General features: G+C 44.8%; 1 protein-coding gene and 1 long non-coding RNA gene across 2 annotated transcripts; one reads left to right on the plus strand and one right to left on the minus strand.

Annotated features, from left to right (window-relative positions):
* Positions 1-5198: 5198 nt before the first annotated feature.
* Positions 5199-15904, plus strand: INA (internexin neuronal intermediate filament protein alpha). Its single transcript, XM_046654388.1, has 3 exons — positions 5199-6263; positions 14283-14407; positions 15595-15904. Exons 1-3 carry the CDS (start codon positions 5199-5201, stop codon positions 15902-15904), a joined length of 1500 nt encoding a protein of 499 aa, XP_046510344.1.
* A 6-nt stretch (positions 15905-15910) lies between these two features.
* Positions 15911-19322, minus strand: LOC124235869 (uncharacterized). The gene is made up of 3 exons (XR_006887590.1): positions 18154-19322; positions 17245-17413; positions 15911-16627 (listed from the first exon to the last, which is right to left on the minus strand). It is a non-coding gene; the product is annotated as an uncharacterized LOC124235869 (long non-coding RNA).
* Between the last annotated feature and the right edge of the window lie 5393 nt (positions 19323-24715).

Consider the following 24715-nt stretch of genomic DNA (forward strand, 5'->3'; position numbering starts at 1 on the left):
ACAGATTTTTGGGTGAACAGAGGTTTTCATTTTTCTAGGCTAAATACTCAGGAGTGTGATTGCTGAGTTGTACAGTAAATGTACGTTTAACTTTAGAAGAAACTGTCAAAGTGTTTTCCAGAGTGGCTGTACCATTTTACAATCCCACCAGCAACAGATAAGAAATCCAGATATTCTGAATCCTTGTAAGCACTTGGTATTTACAGTATCTTGTTTCAGCCACTCCAGTAGGTATATAGTGTATATCACTGTGGTTTTAATTTGCATTTCCCTAATGGCCAGTGATGTTGAAAATATTTTCATATGCTTATTTGCCATCTGTATATTCTCTTTGGTGAAATGTCTGTTCAAGTCTTTTGCCTATTTCCTAATTGGAACGTTTGTTTTCTTACTGTTTTGTTTAGAGTTCTTCATATATTATGGATGCAAATCCTTTGTTGGACATGTGATTTGCAAATATTTTCTCCCAGTCTATGGTTTGTCTTTTCATTTTAACAGGGTCTTTTGCAGTGCAAAGGGTTTTTAAATTTTGCTGAGGTCAAATTTATTGATTTCTTTTATGGATCACACTCTTGGTGTCATGTCAAAGACTTTTCCCAAATGGTTGTGGTGGAAAGAATTTTCAATCATTATTTTTCACCTCACATGTGTTTAATACTGTGATAGCTGCTGACAGAGATACAGAGGTATAGAAGCTTCTATGCTCAAGGAGTTGTGCTTAAGGAGCTTCCAGTTCCGTTTAGACAAGCACATAGATAAATACAGAAGAAGATGGTAGGTAATTACCAATCATGTGAGTACTGCAAAGGCTATGGGAAGGAGGAGGAGAGTTCATGGGAGGGAAGGATCACTTTACACTGGAAATATCAGGGAAGGCTTCATGGAGGAAGAAGGATTTGAGCCTTAAGGATTTCAACAGTTGAAGTCGGGGCAGAGGAGGAAACTCCAGGAAGAGATAATTTCACAAGCAGAGGAACATGGGTGGGAAGAAAAGTCAAGATCAAGAAGTGGGCTGCGGTGGAGAGGCTAGAGGGAGATGATAAGTTCACTCTTAGATATACAGTACTGGAAAACCAGCAAGCATCCATGAAGAGATGTCCAACAGGCCATTGGATATGTGAGTTTGGAAATTGGAAATAAGGATTTGGGAATCATCAGCATAGGTCAGGCCTTTTGTTACATGCCCCACGGCAACGTGTACTCTCCTTTGGAGCACTTGTCACAATTATAATTAACAATTAACTGTGTAATTAATTGTTTAATCTCTGTCTCTCTTGCAAGAATTCCAGCCCCATGGAGGCAGAGTCCACACCTGCCTTATTCCTAGCTGGCACCCAGTTCAGTGCCTCCACTCAGCAAATATTTGCTGAATGAATAAAGAAGCTGATACTTCAAAAAGCCACCATTTATTGAGTGTGCACATGGCAGGCACTGTGATACCCACTTTGTATATATTATCCCATTTAAACCTCACAGTAATCTCGTGAGAGGTAGGTCAAGGGTTCCCAAACCTGGATTCAATGAGTCTGAGGTAAGGCCTGGGAATTTGAATTTAAGTTCTCAGGTACTTGCAATGAGCAGTCAGGTTTGCAGACCACTCAGGCAGATGGTTTTACTAAAATTTTACAGATGAAGAAACTAAGGTTCAGCAAATAATAGTGATTTGTTCAAAGTCCCATGGCTAGGAAGAACCATGATGCAAACCGAGATCTTTTAGGGAGAGAACTTTACCACAAGCTTCCCTGCCTCAGCGAGACAAAATACCTAGAAAAGAGTTTATGAGGGAAGAGCAGAGGGCCAAAAACTGAATCCTTGAAACCAAGGAAGGCACTGACCACTGCCAAATGCTGCAGAGAGGCCGTAGAGGATGTGGCATGAGGGAGAGCCTTGGGATGACCTGCCAATGTGTCTGCAGCGCCCAAGTCTAACATCACAGGAAGATGAAGATACAGCCCTGGCATGGGGCACGGCACTCACTCAGGAAACCTGGCCAGCTGGAAGAAGTTGTGGTTTGAGGCTCAGCCAAGATCATTCCTTGGTAGTACAGCTATGTGCTAAAATTATTAAAGCCAAATGTCTGGGCCTGTGGGGTGGTATTCCAAGGAAGAGAAGGTATAAGTCCCATGGGGGAATCTCAGGTAAGCTTTCAGCACTTGCAAAATGCAGCCCACTCTAGATGTCCCTGGGCCACTACTCCTTTGTTGGGTTATTCAGGCCTTTTGCCTCACTGTCTTCTGCCCTTTGTGTGTTTTGATTTTGGAGTACTTCTATTGGAGGACGGAAAGACAAAGAAAGGTGAAACTCCAAATAGGACATCTTGCTGATTTTTAGTAGTGCTGAATAACATAGTTGAAATGAGATTGGAACTAAAGTAGCCCCCCTTGTCCGGGGCAGGATACATTCCAAGACCCCCGTGGATGCCTGAAACCCCAGACAGCACCAAATCCTATGTATACTATGGTTTCTCCTATACCTACACATGGATGGTAAAGTTTAACTTATAAATTAGGCACAGTAAGAGATTAACAGCAATAACTAATAATAACAAAGAACAATTATAACAATACACTGTAATAAAAGTAACCATAGATCTTAGCAACCTCAGCATACGATTTTTTTTCTTTCCTTATTAAGTCAAGAACTTTCACTTTTTCACCTAAAGGAGGCACTTTACAGCTTCTCTTTGTCATATCCGAATTGCCAGCATCACTAATTTTGTGCTTTGGGGCCATTATTAAGTCAAGTAAGAGTTACTCGAACACAAGCACTATGATACCGCGAGTCGATTTGATACTGAGATGGCTACTAAGTGACTAACAGGAGGGCAGTGTATCCAGCGTGCACATGCTGGACAAAAATGATTCATGTCCGGGCGAGACAGAGCAGGACAATGGCAGATTTCATCACGCTAATCAGAACAGCCTGCCGTTTAAAACTTGTGAATCGTTTATTTCCATTGAATGTTTTGGGATTGTGGTTGACTGCAGCTAAACTGAAACCAGAAAGCAAAATCGTGGATAAGAGGGGACAACTGTATAGCCCAGGAGTAAGACCTTCTAATGATCTGTGGTTGTTTCCACATGCATGATGGCCCCTGGTACCACAAAGAATCAAGGTTGGCTGTACTCTCTCTTCCGAGGGGGAGCCTGGAGGCCTCTGCAGGGCCACGGTGGACAGTTTCCTTCAATCCCATTACCAAACCCAACTCATAGCCTGTTATGGTAGATGTGAAGCAGCGCCCCCTTATTTGAAAGAGGACAATGACAAGAACCCCTTACACCTGCACAGCTTACAAAGCGCCTTCACATGCATCAGCTCAGTCTTTCATGATCTTGGGGAGGTAGGTTTTGTTATCCCTACATGCTTAGTAAGTGGCAGAAGGTATAATTCAAACCCACCACCTCTGACTCTGAATTGCAAACCAGCCTCTACTTTGTTATTGGCCAAAACTCTTCTGAAGCCCACTTAGCCTTATTCTGGCTGCATGGTAATTAATGAGACTTCAAGAGTCTCATTGCTCCAAGAATTAAGTAGTGAGGAAAGAAAGTAGGTTTGCTTTCTAGTGACCTTATGTAGAGTGCTGCAGCTGAGCCTCAGTTTCTCATCTGTAAGATGGGGTTAAGGGCCACCTTAAAGAGTGGCAAGGAGGTAAGCCTATGCAAAAGTCCTGGCACCATGGCTAGCAGAGAGGAATTATTCAGGCGTTATCACTCTTCCATCCTTCACTCACCAAGCATTTCTGAGCCCAGCGAACTCAGAACTGAGTCCCTCCAGCTCCAATCTTGTCTGTGATAAGGAACCAGGGGGACACGCTATGGCAGGGCCTGGCCATCTTGCATGACATCAAGCACAAAGCTAGGAGATATGCTCCCAAATCCCACAGGACGCCCTTCCCCCTTCCTTTAGTGGCCTGTCTCTTGGAACGTGTCCCCTCAGGAAGTTAAAGCTTATCCTAGACCTACATCCTTGAGATTCCAAGATCAAAGAAGGCCTTCAGTCTAGAATTCTGGAACCTACTGAAAAGTTCTTCCTACTATCTCTCCAAAGCCACAGCCACATCCTGAGAGATATTAGAAGCTTGAAGGTGAGTGCATACTACAGACCACACACTGACTCCTCCCAACCTTCACCTTTCCAGACGCCATTCTTTGATCCTCCCCTCTGTGGGGTAACGCAGGCCAGCTCAGTCAGCAGCATCTTCCCCACTCCTGGAGTTTAATTTGTTTGCAGGGACCTCTTCTGTCCAAACAGAGATCTCCACAAGAAGATCTGACTTAGTCCCTCCTAAATCAGAGGAGGATTTACAGACTGAAATCTCAAACGCCTGCAGGGCCAGAAGGTGAACGAATTAAGAAGGTGGGCGTTATGCAGCGGAGAGTGGTGGGGACTGTGGTGACCGGGAGAGCACACTTACACAAAAGGCAGGGGCACATCAGCTCTGCCCATTGCGGCCATCCTAGCTCTTTTCTCCGCTTTTTCGCACTCTGTAACTCAGGCCCACGTTCTTTACCTACCTCCCTTCTCTTCCGAAGGCGTCGCAGGCTTTCCGCGCACTCACCCGCCCCCGGCGCTCCTGAGAGCTGCAGAGGAACAGCTGATGAGATGCTCTCTGACGTAGACCCACTTTTCCCCTGGGAACCCGGAGTGGGCTGAGGAGGGGGTCAAAGCCTCGCCCTGCGGTTCCCCACTCTAACTGGAAAAACAGGGCCCCACCCTCGGGAGCTCCGGGGTGAGGATGCGGGTGCGGGACACTTCCCAGAAAACCCTATCCTCCCAGTTGGGTTAAAGAGGGCAAGGAGGACAGGGTCAAGGGACGCGACAGCGCCGTGTGTTTCCGGACGGGAAACCCCAGTCTTTTAGGCACCCCTCCGCTCAAGTCACTTCCAAATGAGACGATTCTTGGGGAGGGGCGCTGCGGCCAGGAGGCAGCTCGTAAGCAAATGGCTCTGTCCCGGGGCCCTAGGTCCGCGGCTCGCGCAGCTGCGGTATTCACTGCGCTTCCCCGCCCCCGCTCCTGGATGCCCCCCTTCCCTCTCTCCTCCAGACCAGGAGCAGGAGCTCCGCCCCCGACGCGCCGCCCCAGCCCCGGCGCCTTAAAACCCGGCGCACACCGGCCGCCGCGCCCCGCCTGGCGCACCTCTCTTCGCCTCTCCTCTCGTCTGCAGCCGCAGCCGCTCTCCCGGCCCTGGTCCGGCACCATGAGCTTCGGCTCGGAGCACTACCTGTGCGCCGCCTCCTCCTACCGCAAGGTGTTCGGAGACGGCTCTCGCCTGTCCTCGCGCCTCTCCGGAGCCGGCGGCGCGGGCAGCTTCCGCTCGCAGTCGCTGTCCCGCAGCAATGTGGCCTCCTCGGCCGCCTGCTCCTCGGCCTCGTCGCTCGGCCTGGGCCTGGCCTACCGCCGGCCGCCGGCGTCCGAAGGCCTGGACCTGAGCCAGGCGGCGGCGCGCACGAACGAGTACAAGATCATCCGCACCAACGAGAAGGAGCAGCTGCAGGGCCTCAACGACCGCTTCGCCGTGTTCATCGAGAAGGTGCACCAGCTGGAGACGCAGAACCGCGCGCTCGAGGCCGAGCTGGCCGCCCTGCGCCAGCGCCACGCCGAGCCGTCGCGCGTCGGCGAGCTCTTCCAGCGAGAGCTGCGCGACTTGCGCGCGCAGCTGGAGGAGGCGAGCTCGGCGCGCGCGCAGGCCCTGCTGGAGCGCGACGGGCTGGCCGAGGAGGTGCAGCGGCTGCGGGCGCGCTGCGAGGAGGAGAGCCGCGGGCGCGAAGGCGCCGAGCGCGCCCTGAAGGCGCAGCAGCGCGACGTGGACGGCGCCACGTTGGCCCGCCTGGACCTAGAGAAGAAGGTGGAGTCGCTGCTGGACGAGCTGGCCTTCGTGCGCCAGGTGCACGACGAGGAGGTGGCCGAGCTGCTAGCCACGCTGCAGGCATCGTCGCAGGCCGCGGCCGAGGTGGACGTGGCTGTGGCTAAACCAGACCTGAGTTCGGCGCTGAGGGAGATCCGCGCCCAGTATGAGTCCCTGGCCGCCAAGAACCTGCAGTCAGCCGAGGAGTGGTACAAGTCCAAGTTTGCCAACCTGAACGAACAGGCGGCGCGCAGCACCGAGGCCATCCGGGCCAGCCGCGAGGAGATTCACGAGTACCGGCGCCAGCTGCAGGCACGCACCATCGAGATTGAGGGCCTGCGTGGGGCCAATGAGTCCTTGGAGAGGCAGATCCTGGAGCTGGAGGAGAGGCACAGTGCTGAGGTGGCTAGCTACCAGGTAAGGAGCGCTGCATAGGGAGCGACGCCCTGTCCTCTCCCGCGCATACCTGCCTTTTCCTGGACAGTTGGGGCCCTACGAACCGAGGAGAGGGTGAGGGAGGGGAAAGGAAGAGCCCCGCCCGACTGGAGGAGTTGGCAAACAAAATGCCCTGGAGCCTCCACCGCTCATTTTAGGGGCCTGGACGCCCTCTTTTCCTACTCCTCCCTTACGTTCCTGTCCAAGACCTTCTAACAAAGAACCCCTTAAGTTCCTGTTCTTCGGTGTCCGAAAATCTAACTCATGCCTCCCTGTCAGCAAGTGGGAATAAACACACTGGCGACGTGAAGAACAGTCAGTCCCCAACCCTAAATAGGAGTGAGCCCAATGGGGGTGGGTTTTAGCCTCTCCATGGTTGGCGGTGCTGGCCTGTTTGTTTGACTTTGAAAGGCTTTCTGTGCCCCCTAGAATTGATGCTTATGGGGTACGGTCTGCCCTAGGGTTGGGGGAGGTGGAGAATGTGGATTGATCTGGGAAGGGTTCTATCCCATTTTCTTGACTTTTGCCCTCAAAGGAGTAGAGATTGGGAGCCAAGTAGCTGGGTGATTGGGCTAGTAATAACCGCTCTGCCCTCCACCCCTCCCCCAACACACACACGGTTCCCTTGTCGACCGACTAACGGTGTTTCTTCCCAAAGAAAGCTTTGCGCCGGTTAGCAAACGAGAATGGTCGGGGCGCTGTCCTCGGTGCTGATGTCGAGTTCTTCCCATCTCAGAACTATCTCGTCTCCTGTCCCAGTTATGACTCTCTGTCTCTAAGCAATTAACTGCTTTTTTTTCCCCTTCTGCAACACCAACACATCAGTCTTGGCTACCTGCAATCAAAGGTCACCTCGTGGACAGCATCAATTTTCACTTTCATGGATGGCTTAGCACTGAATAAAAACCACTTAATCTGCTCAACGGCAGTGAGATCCCACTTGCAAATGCCCATTTCCTTAACATTTTTCCATCCTAAGTGCATGTGATAAATCACAGAGATGGGTTCTATCTTTGTTATAGTCCACTTATTTTTTTCCACCTCTGCCTGCGTTCTAAGCTTTCGTGAAGATACTGATTGGCTCTTTCCTCCTTTTCTCTCCAAACAAAGGCCACTATATCTTCAGTTTTACTCTGTAGGACATTCTGGATTTATGACCAGAAAGGGCACAGAGGCAGGAGAAGAGTGTAGGAAAGAATTTAAATAGTGTGATCCCGCTTCAAGGTACAATAAGAGCTCCATTAGATAGAATGCTAATTATTCAGAAACTTGCAATAATTCATTCTAGCCAAGATTGAAGTTTACTCTCGATGAAATTAATAGGATTTGGGAATATTAGTAAAATACAACCAAGAAATGAATGAAACCTCAAAAGTACTATTTTAGTCTGGAGCTAAAGAATTATTAGGTGCAGGTATTTGCTGTTCACTATAAATGACTCCCTTTGATAAAGGAAGAAAGCTCGCTTGGACCATTTGTTTTGGTTAGTCTAGAATTACAGTACTATTCAAATAAATACTTCTATTCTGCTCCAAAATCTGTACCTTGAACTTTTCACTATGTGGCCTAGCCCCTGGATTGCCTGAATTAATCACATTTAGCTAATTGAGACTTCATGTTTTCTTCTAGAAGCCTCAAAGAGTGAACTAGGTAGTCTTCTGAATGGCTAGCCCAATATTTCTCCAAAAAGGATAACTTACCCACAACTACTGTCTGTATTGGGCTTTACCATGTCCTCTGTCTTCTTGTTAGAGCCCCTACTTTCTAAGAGGTAGAGACAGTATTGTCTGGCTTGTTTTGTTTGCTTTAAAAGGCTTTCAGTGTTAGACAATAGTAGGGTCATCCAGACATGGTCTGCAGGAAACAAAAAAACAACAGAGGCTGCGGCATCTGCAGCTCTGCAGTGCTGCCCCCATCAGCTTTAGCCTTCAGAGCCTCAGTGGACCTGCTGCTGGAAACGAAGAGGAGACCAGACAACAGAGAGCTATTTCCTTCCTCTTGGAACCTAAGGCTGAGGAGGGGCTCACATCCTCACCTGCAGATCTGAAGGCCTGACGCCACAAGGGTGTCCTCTGTCTGTTGTCTCTAACAATCTTAGCAGGGCTGACCAAGATGAAAAGCTGCCTCCTCCAATGACTCCTGAGATGCAGCCATTGTTTTCTTGCCCTCTCACGCCATCCCCCCTCCCCTTTCACTGCAGTGGTGGGAGGCTGTTCTCTTTCTTCTGTTTCAGAGATTGTTGGTAGGCCCATTTTTCTTTGCAAGCTTGCCACCCTCTAAGAGGCAGAAGAAAGCCCCATTTAAGTCATGTTTTCCCTGCCCTAGAGAGCTGACAGCCAATTCGAGGAAAGGAAGCTTATTACACTTTTGAAAGGGTAAAGAATGATTCATGGTGACATAGTAAGTACATGATGGTGTAGAAGAGAGGCAGAGAAAGGCAACAGAAGTTATGAAGAGCTGGGGCTATTGTCTTCAAAAGCCACATGCAGCCACCCTCTTAGCTGAAGGCTTTTGCATTTCTGACACAGGGCGATTCTGGTTCCTGCATAGCTGCTTCACCGCCATTAGCGTCCCAGTTCTCCCAAAGATGTCTAAGGATCTTTTTGAAGGGTACTGGGGTCCCTGGCCCTGTACCGCGGTCAGTCTTGGAAAGCTGAAGCTTTCCTTGAAAGACCTTGCTGAACAATCAAGATCACCATTAGTTAATGTTCTCCAGGGAGATGAGCCAAGTCTGCCCTCTTCTTTTCAGTATGAGATTGGAGTTCAACCTAATTAAATAGCAAGAAGGGGCTGGCCCCTTGGAGATTGGGGGTGGCAGTGGCTGCATATAAATCTATAGCTTGCTAGATCCATTTCTGAAATTAGAATTCGAGAAAAAAAGCTACATTTGGTCTTTTTTTTTTTTTTGTACTCTTCCCTGTGTTTTTTGTTTTTGCCCCTCTGTACCTCACTGTATTACTGTCATCTGGGCCACCATAACAACTCTTTTATGGAAATAAACTTAACTAGTGGTTCCTAAACCCATTGACCCACCAAGGTCACTTGGGGGCTTAACAAAAGGATTCTGAGGCCCACGCCCAAAGGTATGGATTCAGTAGTTCGCAGGTGTGGTCCAGGAACATGCATTTTCAATGAAAGCTCTGCATCTTGTTGTTCCTTGCATTGATGTTGGGGGGCACTGACCTAAACCACATTTCTCAGTGTAAATTAGCTCATATAATGCAAGATTTTAAAGCATGGTAGGAAAAAAGGAGAACAAAGATGGGGACGAAGCAAAGAAGAGAGAGAGAATAAGGCACATGGGTAGACCACATATAAAAATCCTCTCTCCCCACTAAGTTTTTGTACAGAGCAGTAATTCTGGATGGCCTCTTTCAATGGGATTGTGCTGCTCTCACTACTGCTTGCCTGGGTGAGGGCCCCTAAAAACGATGAAATCCACAGCACTGTTTGTTGTTGCTCTTCTCCACTTCATTCCTTGTGCAGCCAGTTCTTTCTGTTACGACCAGCCCGCATCCTTCCAGCCCTAAGAAGCTCATCACTTGTCTCAGCTACTCCGGGAGAGACCCCAGCTGGTGCTGGGAGTGCCTCTCTCCCATCCCCTCAGGCTAAGCCAGGAGCAGCTGCGTGGTTGGGGGAGGGGGTGGACTGCAGTGCTGCTCAGATTCCGAGCTGGAGGCCATCTTTGGCAGGGCTTTTGAAGGGCAATGCGAGACACAGCCTGGCGTGGGGAAGAGAGCGCAAACAAAGAGATTAGACGTTGAAGAGCCATGGTCAGCAGTCAGCCCAATTCCTTCTAAAAGGCACAAAGTCATGCTTTTTGTCTACTCTGATCCATAAAATAGACATGTGAAATGTGTAATATCAAAGTTTAAGGAAATATCTGTCTAGAACTCAGCTCCCCAACAACCTCTTATTCAGAAAACATAGCCATGAAAGAAAAATCGTTGTTTCGAAAGGATCTAATTAACCTGCTGATGAGACAAAACATGTGTCTTTAAATCACATATTAGGAAGTTGGCCCCTCTGATGCCCCGAGCCTGTTCATTGTTGCTTTACATGATTCTAAATCGCTTGGTTATTTGGATTTCAAGTCTGCAACAAGACAGAAGAGGAGGGACCACCACACTCAGGCATGGTCAAGAATGAGTAGCAGCAGATCAGTTCCATTTCAGGACAAAGGAAACCAGTAAGTAGCAAACGCTAATTCAAACACAGCTCTTTGGGGCCATTTAGGGTAGAAATAAACAGCCCAATATACCTCAGTTAACCTAAAAGATAAAAGACCTCACAGAATTATAGAAAAATAATTGATCCTTATCATAATCCTTAGTTGCTGAGAAATGCTGCATTATATTTCATGTCCTCATTGAGAGCGGTACCAGCCACTTTAAAAAGGGTTTTATTCAAAATTGTTATCTTTTAAAAATCTGGTGCTTTAAGGGATATGCCTCCAGCTATCTAATATTAAAGTTTTATTCCGGCCAGCCCGGTGGTGCAGCAGTTAAGTGCGCACGTTCCACTTTGGCGGCCTGGGGTTCACCAGTTCGGATCCCGGGTGTGGACATGGCACCACTTGGCAAGCCATGCTGTGGTAGGCATCCCACACATAAAGTAGAGGAAGATGGGCACGGGAAGATGTTAGCTCAGGACCAGTCTTCCTCAGCAAAAAGAGGAGGATTGGCAGCAGATGTTAGCTCAGGGCTAATCTTCCTCAAAAAAAAAAAAAGTTTTATTATCCATTGCTTTCCTTAGTTATCCAAGGGGCAGTAGGGAGAGCTCATGATTAATTCATCCATATGATACAAGGAGTATAGAATCCCATGGTATGATATTAACAATAATAAAAATCACTAACATTTGTTGAGCAGTTCCTATGCGACAAGTGCTGTTCTAATGTCTATTATCTAATTTAACAGACAATGGACTCACATAATCAAATGAAGGGCATTAAATTGAAATCCTAACTTGAGAACCTCAGAAGAGAATAAACATTATAATTTTCCATACACAAAAATGGAAGGTTTTTTGTTCTTTTCTGCTTTTTCCCCCCAGATCCCCCTAGCACGTAGTTGTATATTTTAGTTGTGGGTCCCTCCAGTTGTGGCATGTGGGATGCCGTCTCAACGTGGCCTGATGAGCGGTGCCATGTCCACACCCGGGATCCGAACTGGCGAAACTCATGCCGCCAAAGTGGAGCGTGGGAACTTAACCACTCAGCCACGGGCCGGCCCCAGAAATGGAAGTTTTGAAGAAACTGAAATACAGAAAACTGTCTGAGGGATGTTGGAAGTTTGTGGCAGGGCAAGAAAGGCAACCCAAAGATCCTGATGCAATCATCCTCTCTTCCTTGTATTACATTTCCGTGGCTCCTTTGCATAATGAGAATACTTCCTCCTTTCTCCGTTTTCCCCCAACCCCAGACTCTTTTCTCCCTTACCAGGCTAATATCGATTCTCTTACTCCTAATGCATCACTAGCAGACTTGCCTGTAGATTAGTTTAACCTCAAACAGCAACCGTCAAGTAAAATTTCTTGGTAAAAATCCTTTTAAGCCTTCGTGATCTCTTAACACACTTTGGAATATTTCCATCGCTGTCCAGTGTAATATGTATTTTCCCCACTGCTTGTCATTCCTTGCTCTGTACCCATCAGTTAATTGAGTCTTCTCTTTGCGGTATTCCTGTCAATATTTATAGAACAGGTGGGTGGTAGGAATTTTAATTCTTTCTGCAGATTCTCTTGATTTGGAACTTTGCACCCCTTGATGTGTCAGCCCTGTCTTTCACCATCACTTCATCAGCCCCACACAAGGGAAGTTACAAGGGCACCTCAGCACTTACTTTCCTGAGGTTTCTGATATGTCTATCTGCATTACTATTTCATAAAAATTACTCTGTCTCTGTGCTCTTCATGTCAACAAAGTTGCAGCTGAATTATATGGGTTATTTGCTCACACCTTTTTGGGTCATAAGAAAAGAAGTGTTTGTGTAGCATTCATTCAACAGTTATTCATTGAGCATCTTCAGTGTGCATTGTGCTCGGCTCTGGGCTTCCAAGGGTGAACAAGACAGAGTCCCTGTTTCCATGTAAATTACATTCTAGAGCGATACTCTTGAACAGGACCAGTTTGCCCCTACGGAACATTTAACAGTGTCTGGAGAAGACATTTTTGGTTGTCACAACTGGGAAGGAGGGTGTGTATGCTACTGGCTTCCAGTGGGTAGAGGTCAGAGATGCTGCTAAATCTCCTACAATTCATAGAACAGCCCCCACAACAAAGAATTAAATGCCCAAAATGTCAATAGTGCCAAGGTTGAAAATCTCTGTTATAGATGAAGGTGACAGAAAATAAACTAGTAGACTAATAAATGGACAAGATAATTTTAGATAATGATAAGAGCTAAAAGCAGAGTGGCCACTCTCCAGTGGGTACCTTTGTCTAATTTGTACAAAGTTCTTTCGTGGGCTGGCAGCTGCCCTGGCTTGAGGTAAAATAATGTGTGAGATCAATGTGGAGAGGGTGCTTAAATTGGATGCCTAGGAAGACCTGTCTGAGTAGAGGACATTTGACCTGAATCTTGTATGACGTGGGGTTGGCCATGTAAAGACCCACTACAGAACATCTTAAAGAGAGGAACTAGCCAGCCTAAAGGGCCTGGGACAGCGATGAACTTGGTAAGTTTAAGGAGCACAAGAGAAGGCCAGGGAAGCTGAAACACATCGAGCAAGGAGAAGAGTATAGGCCACACTGAGGAGTTTGGACTTTATTCCAGAGTCATTGGAGGGTTTTAAGCAAGTGAACAACAGGCCTGCTGTGTTTGTAAAAGATCCTTTTGGCTGCTCAAGAATCACAAATTTAAAGCTCTTTTTCTTCTTTTTTTGAGGGAGGTCAGTGAGGAAGATTGGCCCTGAGCTAACATCTGTGGCCAATCTTCCTCTTTTTTCTTGAGGAAGATTGTCGCTGAGCTAACATCTATGCCCATCTTCCTCTATTTTGTATGTGGGACACCACCACAACATGGCTTGATGAGCGATGTAGGTCCGTGCCCAGGATCCAAACCCACAAACCCCAGGCCACTGAAGCGGAGCATACAGACTTAGCTGCTATGCCACTGAGCCAGCCCCAATAGCTCTTTTTCTTCTATGCCTGGGTTTGTACCTGGAAGAATTTGGAGCAAAACCATTATATGAATTTAGTTCCTTTCTAAAAAATATTCTAATTTCAATCTGACATTGAATTAAAAAAAATTCCATGGATGGGGCTGGTCCCATGGCCTGGTGGCACGCTCCACTTCAGCAGCCCAGGTTCAGTTCCTGGGCACGGACCTACACCACTCAGTGGCCATGCTGTGATGTCAGCCCACACACAAAATAGAGGAAGATTGGCACAGATGTTGGCTCAGGGCAAATCTTCCTCAAGAAAAAGAGGAAAACTGGCAACAGATGTTAACTCAGGGCAAATAGTCCTCAGCAAAATAATTCCATGGAGTGTTTCTGCTTCTTCCTTATCTGTTGTGTAAAATGCTTTCAGTAAAGTGAGTGAGTAGCAGACTTCCAGGAAACCATCAAAAGGAATGGAGGCAGAGAAGACTTGCCACCCTCTCTGTGGTTTCCACAGTAGGAATTTTCTGAATCTAAACTAGCCTGAGGCTTTGGGTTTTGGAAGGACATGCAACAATAACACTGCTTTTTGGAAGCAGCAATACAAAAAGCAAGGGAGGGATGGTAAGTGAAAAAAAGGGGTAGCTCCCTGGTGTTCACTGGAGAACCATGTGCACCATGGCTGAGGTTCCTCACCATGCATCCAGTCTCCTGGGGACTTTAATGAAGAAATGCAGATGCTGGGACCCCACCCAGAACAAATGACTCAGAATCTGGGCTAGGGGTCAGGCCTGGATGTTTTAATTTGTAGTCATGGTTGAGACGTCCTTGCCTTGTGGCAACCTCAGTGAATTTCAGCTAATTTGCCCTAAATATGTTGGATGTGTTGCTTTTCAGGATAGCATCGGGCAGCTGGAGAATGATCTGAGGAACACCAAGAGTGAGATGGCACGCCACCTTCGTGAATACCAGGACTTGCTCAATGTCAAAATGGCTCTTGACATTGAGATAGCAGCTTACAGGTACTTCAAAGGGCATGCTCACCCAAGCAGATCGAGAAAGCTGGGGCAATGCTACCCAAATAAGTGGTTCTAGTCTGTCCAATTTCTGTTGAGTGAGGGGGGATGAGGAAAGACATCACTGGCCTCTTCCAGGTGAGCCAATCCCTCTGTCCCTCAACTTGGTTATATCCCAGCTCCACCTTACTTGTCCTGGAGTATTCTGCCTACCTCTGCTAGATTTAAGGAGATATGTGAGGACATAGACGTTGAAATAAAACCCATCAGACTCTAACTTTAAAAATAGGGTTTATACAACATAGAAAGTCCTATGACTTTCTGCATATAAATTATCTAGGTGTCAGGTCATATTCTTCCCATTTTGCAGATGAGGAAACTTGAACCACAGACTAACTGTGTAACTTGCCTAAAGTCACAGTGCTGGTAGGTGGAAGAGCCCAAATTCAACCCCAGATCTGTCTGAAAATTTTTTCTTTTTTTCTTTACACCATGTATACTGCTTCAAAACAAAGCTCCAAGAGTATTTGATAGTGTCTTGAGTTTCTGATTTTAAAGAAAGGATGATAAAAATTATTAGAGTTATGAGAGGCAAGGTATTGGGGCCACTCTTTGATGATGCTGTTTAAGCCAGGCTGAGAAAAATTCTGGTATCTGAAACAGTTTCATTCACTGGTTTTTGTTACTGCTGGTTCCATTCCCTTTGGAGCCCTATACATTGAAAAAGCACAAATCTCGAGTTCAGGCTGGATTAGGTGGTTCCTTCTTCCTTTGCGGACTTCCCACTGCCTTCTCCCTGTTGCACTTAAGGTGTTAATTAGTAAAATTACTTCTCTCTAGAGCTTTATAGACTCTTAAGTGCCAAAAATGGGTGCCGTGAGGCCAAGGGAAGTTGTAGGTTTTTCCTTTTCGAATGTATTTGTGACTAGGATAGCTTTCCCTTTGACAGTCCTTTAAACACAGCTGGTGCGAGAGATGTGTGAGTGTGTGTGGTGTATGTGCATGCATGCACGCATGCTGGATACTCTAAGTCTTTGAGCCTCGGAATTCAGTATTTATCAGTCTCAATCTCATGAAGAAACTGCAGCATCTTATGGAATCTTTCTAAAATGAATAGGGGCTAGAGGATTAAGTTCTTTTAAAAAAAAGTTGCAAGTTGACTTCCTGAGAGTTTTTCTCTGTTGGATTTGCAGGAAACTGCTGGAAGGTGAAGAGACACGTTTTAGCACCAGTGGGTTAAGCATTTCAGGGCTGAATCCACTTCCCAATCCAAGTTACCTGCTCCCACCCAGAATCCTCAGCTCTACCGCCTCCAAAGCCTCCTCCACTGGGCTGTCTCTTAAGAAGGAGGAGGAGGAAGAGGAGGCTACTAAGGTAGCCTCTAAGAAAACCTCCCAGATAGGGGAAAGTTTTGAAGAAATTTTGGAGGAGACAGTGATATCTACTAAGAAAACCGAGAAATCAAATATAGAAGAAAGCACCACTTCAAGCCAAAAAATATAATTCTGTTGCTTAAAAAAAAAGTTAATGCTTAAGAGGGGGATAATAAGCATTTGACTTGTTAAAGAACCTATTCCTCAACCAAAACACCTGTCACCACTATAAAATGTCTTCAAAGCTTCAGTCTCATATTTAGCATCGAGTACTTACTTTCTCTAATAAGAAAACCACCCTTAGATTGGAGCAACTGCAGTCCTAGAGCAATCACAGAGGAGCTATCTAAGAATCCAGCTTGCCCTCCGAAAGCTGGGGCTTCACAGCCGTAGGTGGTTCAGGTACAGAGGCAGTACAAACTAAGGTGCTACATCTGTGATCCTCGCCATTTGCTGTGAAGTGAAAGTAAAACCTATATTCGCTCACTATTCCCAGCCACTAGCCAGCTATGTAATCTCACTCTAGATGCCTAAAACATCAGATCACTGCCAAAGATAAACCAGTGGTCCACACCGACACCACCCTGATAGAACTGTTCACAAGTGATGGGTGTTTGCTGAATGGACACTTGCCCTCCCACTCCCCTCAGTTCCATATATCCTTTTATTCCATTCAGGGAAAAAACCCCAAAAGTCTAATGTAGTATTCTTCCCTTTAAACACATTTAGGTTCTTCTCAAAAGAACTTACCCCCTTTAGCTCTCTTTGCTCAATGGGTAAAATTAGATGCATGTTGACCATTTCTATGATTCGTGTAAGGACTTCTGCCTGTCCATTTCATATCCTTCCAATTCTGTAAGTTAAAAAAAAGAAAATGGCAGTGATGAGTTTTAAGGGTTGCCCCCAAAATAATGAAAAAGTTCCTAGATTTTAGACTTTCAGCTTATTTGAATCCATTTAATTAGGAAAAAATTATTAAGATTGTAGCTTTTCCCCTTAACTTTAGAAGCGCAGTATTAGTTATCCCAAACTGTGATTAAGCTGACCTTAGATTTAGTATAAGCTAGAAGAGGTGAGTATTTGTATGAATGGGAAAAGCCGAGGTCTCATTGATCTGTGTCAGTTCATTTGTAGTGATTGATATAGAATTAGCTGTTTCAGACAATACACAGATTTCCCTTCCCACTAGTCTAGGTCCCAAAGAGGCCTTATTTTCACTCTCCTAAGTCTTTCACTAAGTGTAGGTTATGTTATCACCAGGACACAAGGCTACTGCCCCAAAATAAGTCGTCATTTCTGGTCAATCCACACCACCAACAAATATGTATTAAAAAAAGAAAATCTTTCTCTTTTCTAAAAGAGTCTTGCCCAATAGTTTTCCCATTGCTGCACGGTTGGTGGGGTCTCCCTTCCCTGCTGGAGAGGACGAGATGCTCAGGACAGAGAAGGGGCACACATGCTCCTGCCTACATGCTAGGAGGTAGATTCTGGAGAGTCCACTTGTCTGCCCAGCTATGCAGCAGCCGCATTGGCCAGTCTTCTGCGTGTGCCAAGTTTGATGTAGGATTGTCTGTCAGCAGTCACTTCCACCAGAGCTGAAGAGTTGCCATGTCTCTGTCACAGATGTCCGTTGTGAGCTCTGCGGTGATAAGAATGTCATGCTTTTACTGACCTTTCTTATCCTAACACCTGCTTCAATAATTCAAGGCACTTGAAAGATACTTTTCTCTTCTCCCTTCCCCTTACTCCATCCCTGTCTTTACTCCCCACACTTACTGTAAAACATTAGTAAAATAAAAATTAAAAGTCACATGAATCCCACCAACATAACTCGTGTTCTGTGGTTTTTGCTGCCTCAGCAGAGAGAAGTGCTGTTGAGGTTCAGTGAGGCAGCTCTACCCCAAATAATTCAGAAATGGTATGTTCTCTATTCTGTGCATCCACATTTAGGGGTCCCCCCCTGCCAAAGCCTTGAGGCTGTAGTCTGCATTTGTTCAGACTGTCTGGTCTGAAACACGTCATGCACTAAGTGGACAGTTCATGGCGGGGCGGGGGGGGGATTGGGGGTGGGGGGGAATCAATCAATCAAACGCTGAAAGACAATGCCTTCTGTGCCTGGATAATCATTTAATGAGCTGGTGAACATTTCTGAGAGTGAACTGGCAGAGAGCACATGATAAAAAGTTCTTCAAAACAATATTTTCTTTCTTTGAAAATGGGCTTATACTTCTGCAGAACCCAGGTGTTTAAGTGGCACATGGGCAGCAGTAATAGAATTTCCCTCTACTGAAATGATTCATAACCTTTTTTGGATTACAGATCCCTTGGCAAAAGCTATGGACCCTTTCCCCAGAAAAATACACACACAAAACCTCGTACAGATCAAGGGACTTGTGACTCCTCTAGGATGCTCCACTTCTGGTGTCCGGAAATCCACAGTTGCCAAGTTGAGATTCCCTAAGGCCATGCCAGTTTCCAGGATGGAGACTACAAATGAGGGGATATGTGGATGCAACTCACAGCGGATGCTGGTGGTTGAAGCTGGAGCTTGCTGGGTCCTGAGCAGTACTGTCATTCTCAGTCCATCTGGCTAAGAGCACTAAGACACCACTCAAAGATACATTAATGGCACTGCTGGTGAAAAGAGATTTGTTAGTTGCACAATAACACTGAGAGTTTTATAGCAATCAAAACATCTTTTAGGGCCTATTAAGGAACAATAGTGGCATTAATACGTGGGTTTGCAATATAGACTTTGGTTCCTGCTTCTAAGAATACTATTTGGTTAATGGGTCCTTCACTATGCAAAACCAGAGTCCTCTTATTACATTTATATAATGTCTGGCTCTGACAAATTTATACGTCCTATTTTCAATGAGTCGCCATTAATTGCCATGAGCTTATTTATAGAAGAAAGACATTAAAAGCATAGAGTTGGTTAATGATTAAATCAGAACAATTACAGTGACAGGGAAACATGGTGTTCAGAATTGTAAGGCAGAGAGGAGAAGGGAAGGGAAGCAAACACCACCACCTGTCATGACAGACCAAGACAACAAAGTGAGTCTGTGAGATTGTGGAAAGGCTGTCCGTAAACCATGTTAATGATATCCGATATGACTTTCAGATTCCTTAGACAATGAGATCCCCTGCACCCTGAGACTGACAACAGCTATAATTTATTCAGTAACTCCTTGCTATGTGTCAGACCCTGCACTAGGCAGTAAACATAGAATTACCTCATTTAAACCTCAGTACCACTCTGTAGGTGTACTATTTGTATACCCGTTTTACAAATGAGGGAATAGAGCCTTGGAATGACAAGTTAAAACCCTTGTCTGATGTTGCACCATTAAGTGACAGAGCTGAGATTTGAACCTGGTTCTCTGACTCTGCAGTGCTGGCTTTTCTTTCATGAAAGAATGTCCCCTCCCTTGATGGAGTAGAAATCTTTCCTTTTTTTCACCCCTTCCTTACCAGATTTCACTTAAAGTTTCTCTGTCCCAGAAACCCTTGTCAATCCCACGTCCCACAGACACACCGCTACACCTCGCTGACTTCCTGAGCCTACTGCTGTCCTGCATTGCAGTGAGGTGGTGGCAGCGCAAAGCTGAGCTCTGGGTGCATCCAACCATGAGTCACCTCTGCTCCTGATAAAAATTAAATAGAATTGGGTGTTATTTACCTATTTTTTAAAAACGTGTTTTGAAAAATAATTTTGCAAAGGAATTCGGTAGTTCAGTATCAAAGGGCCTAGAATTCACTTTACTGCACTGACTAAAGAGGGTGGCAAGATTTCAGCAATTGTCTGGAAACCTGAGTCCAAATTTTAGCTCCAGAGATAATGCAAGTCACATAGTCCCGGGGATAAGCTTCTGGAATTTACCTGTGAACATAAGCAGGGAGCCCAGAAGCACCATTCATGGCTCTGAAGGCAAACATGGACCAGTTTTTAAAATGTATTTAAAAATCCATTGGAACAGAAAGTAGATCGGTAGTTGCCAGAGGGGACAGAGGAGGCAATGAGGACTAAGTATTCAATGAGTATGGGGGTTTATTTTGGAATGATAGAAATGTTTTGGAAATAGATAGAGGTGGTGGCTGCACACCATTGTGAATCTACTAAATGACACTGAATTGTTCACTTTAAAATGATTAATTTTATGTCATGTAAATTTCACTTCAACTTAACAAATCCTTTGATAGAGAATTTATGGAAGTATCAGAAAAACATAATTACGAAGTCTACCATACCTTCTGCTCCAGCTGAGACCATTATGTACAGCCACTCTGAGTCAATCCCAGTTAGAAAGAATTCCATTAGGATAACATAAACCAGATCTAATAAGAGTATTGATTTCAAAACAGAGCCTGGAGAAAAACCCAGAAATCTCTCTGCTTGTAAACAAAAGAAAGACTAGCTAGAAATGCTGCTTGTTTATGAGCACTCGTCACTGATTTCCAACTCACATTATTTTTATTGTTCTATCATTAGAAATCTCTAAGATCCTGAAAAACGTCTAAATCGTAAGAATATACTTTTTTTTTCTTAGAACCAAATAAATTGGTGTACCTGAAAGCACAGTAATTTAAAATGGGAATAATTGAGGGGGGCTTTGTAGGGTCTTAAAATAGAGCTTATATGTGAAATTTGATTTTTCTTTATATAATATATATTACTGGCTTTGCTTCAGGTTCAAATTTAACATAGGTTAGATTGATGTCATCATGCCTTTTGCTATTTTCAAATACATATCTCACATGGATACGCCATTTGCAAATGGGGTAAGTGCTCCTGAATCCAGCCAAACAAAGGACTGTTTTTATTACATTACCATCCTCTGCTGCATACCCTTAAAGGATGAAAAAAGATGGTTACTATGTACATCAAAAGGCTTCTCTCTTCCTTTATCGATCTCCTAGAAGATGATGTGATTGCCCTCGTGTTTTATGCTGATTTTCACAAGCTCACTAGGTGGGAGGGGAACTCACTACAATTTATAAATTCTTCCTGACAGTCCCTTGAAACACACACACACCAGGACTGTAATAAAACAGAGAGTGAGTCACACTGCAGATATCTGAAGATTTATGTTTCTACAGTGCGTCAGCGATTCTGAATAAAACAAAATAGAGAAAGCTCTATTGGAAAGCTCTATTTGATAAAAGCTACAAAGAAAAATGAAGATTGATTTTGGAGGGGTCTCCGGCTCGCTGCCTCATTGATTAATTACTTCAGGTTACCACATGGCTACTCCCTCCTGCGATGAGGCAGGTGGTCTCTGTTCAGTGTAAGCCTGAGACATTTCATTCTAGCTCTATCACATGCTCTTAGGAGTTATAGAACACAGCAGAGTGTAACCAAAACCATTAGTATAAGGGCTGGTGTTTTGAAATACCATCAGTAGCAGTTCTACTTAAATGCTGATTATTGCACAGGGCAGAACATTTTTCCTTAGAAGTGCTTATTAAAACAAATTTGACTCTCTTAGGTTCATCTGCTATGCCATAAGTATGAATAAATGAGAAGGGTAACTTCTATCTCCCATAATTTCCAGGCATAAGGATTTATACACAACACATCAAATTCCTGATGTCCTTTAGGGTTAGACAATTTTTTTTTTTTTTGAGGACGATTAGCCCTGAGCTAACATCTGCTGCCAATCCTCCTCTTTTTTGCTGAGGAAGACTGGCCCTGGAGCTAACATCTGTGCCCATCTTCCTCTACTTTATATGTGGGACACCTGCCACAGCATAGCTTGACAAGCAGTGCCATGTCCACACCCGGGATCTGAACCGGCGAACCCCGGGCCACCGAAGCGGAACACGCACACTTAACCGCTGCGCCAACAGGCCGGCCCCACAATTTTTTATCTTTATCTTAAAACAGACTTGAGCTCAATAAAAGGAACTGCTTTCTGGCACCTGAAACTATTTGTCCATGGAATAACCTAGCCCGCAAGGTAGAAGCAGCAGAATTAGGGTGAAAGCAGAATCCAGGTCCAACTTCAGAGCCTGTATCCCCACCCTCCTCCCAGTTATTAATAGAAGGAGGTGAAGGGAGAAAATATGTGAGAAAGGAGAAAGGGAAGAAACAGATGGTTCACCATCAATCTTTTAATGTTAACGGACCCCCTTATACATTCGAAAGGAACTAACTCAGCCAAGGAATCTGAGAAGTGACTGCATAGGGACTATATTGGAACTTGATAAAAAAACTATATGTCAGCCACTGTTCTCAGTGCTTTACATATTCATTAATTCTCATAACTGAATTTGGTACCATTGTCCCTATTACAGATAAGAAGGACTGAAGCTCAGAGAAGTTATACATTATATCCAAGATCACATAGCTTGCAAGTAGCAAAGCTGGAAGTCAAAGCTATGCAGTTTGGCTTCACAGTTCATGTTCTTAAACACTATGCAATACTGCCTCTATGTCTTTTCTGGGGAAAAGATCTGTTCCTGGTAACCTTTATCTACTCCATCTTCTAATTTAAAATATTATTCAGGGGCTGGCCCCGTGGCCGAGTGGTTAGGTTTGTGCGCTCTGCTTGGGCAGCCCAGGGTTTTACCAGTTCGAATCCTGGGTGCAGACATGGCACTGCTCATCAAGCCATGCGGAGGCGGCATCCCACATGCCACAACTAGAAGGACCAACAACTAAAAATACACAACTATGTACCAGGGGGCTTTGGGAGAAAAAGGAAAAAATAAAATCTTTAAAAAAATAAATAAATAAATATTCAATCAGTTTTTCTCTTGGGAAAACACTTTCTTAGAAACATTAGAAGAAAAAAATATCTTCTCCTTTAAATGAAAACAGCATCACAATAAGAAGCTCTGTAAAACCACAGACACCATCAGAACAAAATCCAAATGCAGTAAAGATCAAACCATAATATCCATTCCATGTAAGTAAACACTTGGCCAACTTTCAGGAGATCAATATGGCATTTCATTTGTGAGTAGACTATTAATCTCAATAGATAATAAAATTTAATTTCATCAGCCCAGTTTTAAAGAGAGACCAATAATCAAACTCATGTACACAACATACTGAAAAAGAATAAAAATGAGGACCTACTCTTTGGTCATGGTCTACTAAAGAAAACAAAGAACATTCGGAGTTAGCATACGCTTGAAACTTCTCTGTTACCACGGGTTTCCAAGATGACAAAATACATACACCACGGAGGTTGCAACTGTTAGAACTTTAAAGGGAAAAAAAATAAAAATTTAAAAAATTCGTCACACATACATCTGGTAAGCAATTATGACCTGGTGATCCTATACAAATATTCATCTAGGATTGAATCACCGAGGATACACTTCGGCCAAGATGAATAGGAGAAATGAATGGGTCATACGCATTACTTTCCAAGATTTCAAAGCCAGAGTCACTGCAGCCGAGTTGTGAGTGTGTGCAAGATCCATGTTAGCTTGGAGTCCAGAGGAGGAATCATCAGAGACTAGAGAAGAACGTGTCTGACTCAGTCAGGAGGGAAGGACAATGCAGTGGAGACGGGGGAAGCTCAGCCAAGCCCAAGGTCAGAGGAAATGACTTGGGCCTACACTGGAGAGAACAGAATGGGATGGCATTTAAGGAAGGAACTGAGGAACCTGCCAAGCACACATTCTGCCAAACCACGACTACCGCAAACCATCCCTCTGGGCATCTTCGCCTAGTATCCCCTCAAAGGGGGCTTAGGCAAAAACAAAGGGACTATGAACAGTGCAAGTCAAACAAATCTTTTTTTAGCCTTTGAAGTTAGGCTCTGGAACCCACACTTCATATACTCTTCTTTGTGCAGATTTGGGTAGCGTTGTTTCCGCCTATGTTCCTAGTAAAAATTCCTTTTAAAAAACTTTGATTTTATCTCAACTAAACTAAATGCACGCTGCTGGTGGTGGTAGCAAGGCTAACCCAAGGCCGCGAGACAGGACATTTTTTTTGTTCTTGCTTGTGCTTTTCTCTCATCTGTTCGACCCTCTGGTTACGGGAAGACAGCTACCACGTATTGCCTCCTCATCCCTGACTTTTCGCGTCTCCAAGTTAACCAGAAGCAATTGCTCAACACTTGCTCAGTTCTTTTTGGTTTCTGGGTCTCTCCCTCTGACTGTTCCCTATTCCATTGCCTTCCCATCTGTAAGTATCTTTGAGGTATGCTACCTAGAACCGGACACAAGATGCATTGGAGGGGCCGACCCTGTGGCATAGTGGGTAAAGTTCCATGCGCTCTGCTTCAGTGGCCCAGGTTTGGATCCTGGGCACAGACCTACACCACTAGTCAGCCATGCTGTGGCAGCATCCCACATACAAAATAGAGGAAGATTGGCACAGATGTTCGCTCAGGGCTAATCTTCCTCAGGCAAAAAAAAAAAGAGGAAGATTGCCAATAGATGTTAGTTCAGGGGGAATCTTCCTTCAGCAAAAAAAAAAAAAAAAAAAGATGCACTGGAGTTTAAAAGCATTAACTCCTTTGATCTGAAACTGTTTTTTCTGTTGAAAGATCACACTGGTTTTTGGGATACAGATTTGTGAACCCATCAATCAGCATTCTTAGTTATTTAGTTTACTGCCTGGTAGTAACAATAGGCTGAATAGATATAATCAGATATAATTTAGTTCTTTGGGATTCTTGGAGGTTAAGTCCAGGAGGGAGCGAAAAAAGCATAGAGCTCTTTGTGATTCTTATAGTATTTACCAGTATCTGCCTTTTATTAAGATTCTGAGAGATCTGTGTAACCCATATGCTGTGAGTTCCTTGAAGGTAGACCATGCCTCTTTGATTTTAATCTTGTCCGCACAATGTCTAACAAGTGATAAATTCTCTAGGCTTGTTCATTGCAGAAGTGTTTATCCACTATATTTAATATTCTACTTAAGTATTTTCCCATGTTACTATACATGATAACTTCCGAGCCCTTGGAATATCCT

Source organism: Equus quagga, chromosome 2 (assembly GCF_021613505.1).
Source record: "Equus quagga isolate Etosha38 chromosome 2, UCLA_HA_Equagga_1.0, whole genome shotgun sequence".
Classification (NCBI taxonomy): domain Eukaryota; kingdom Metazoa; phylum Chordata; class Mammalia; order Perissodactyla; family Equidae; genus Equus; species Equus quagga.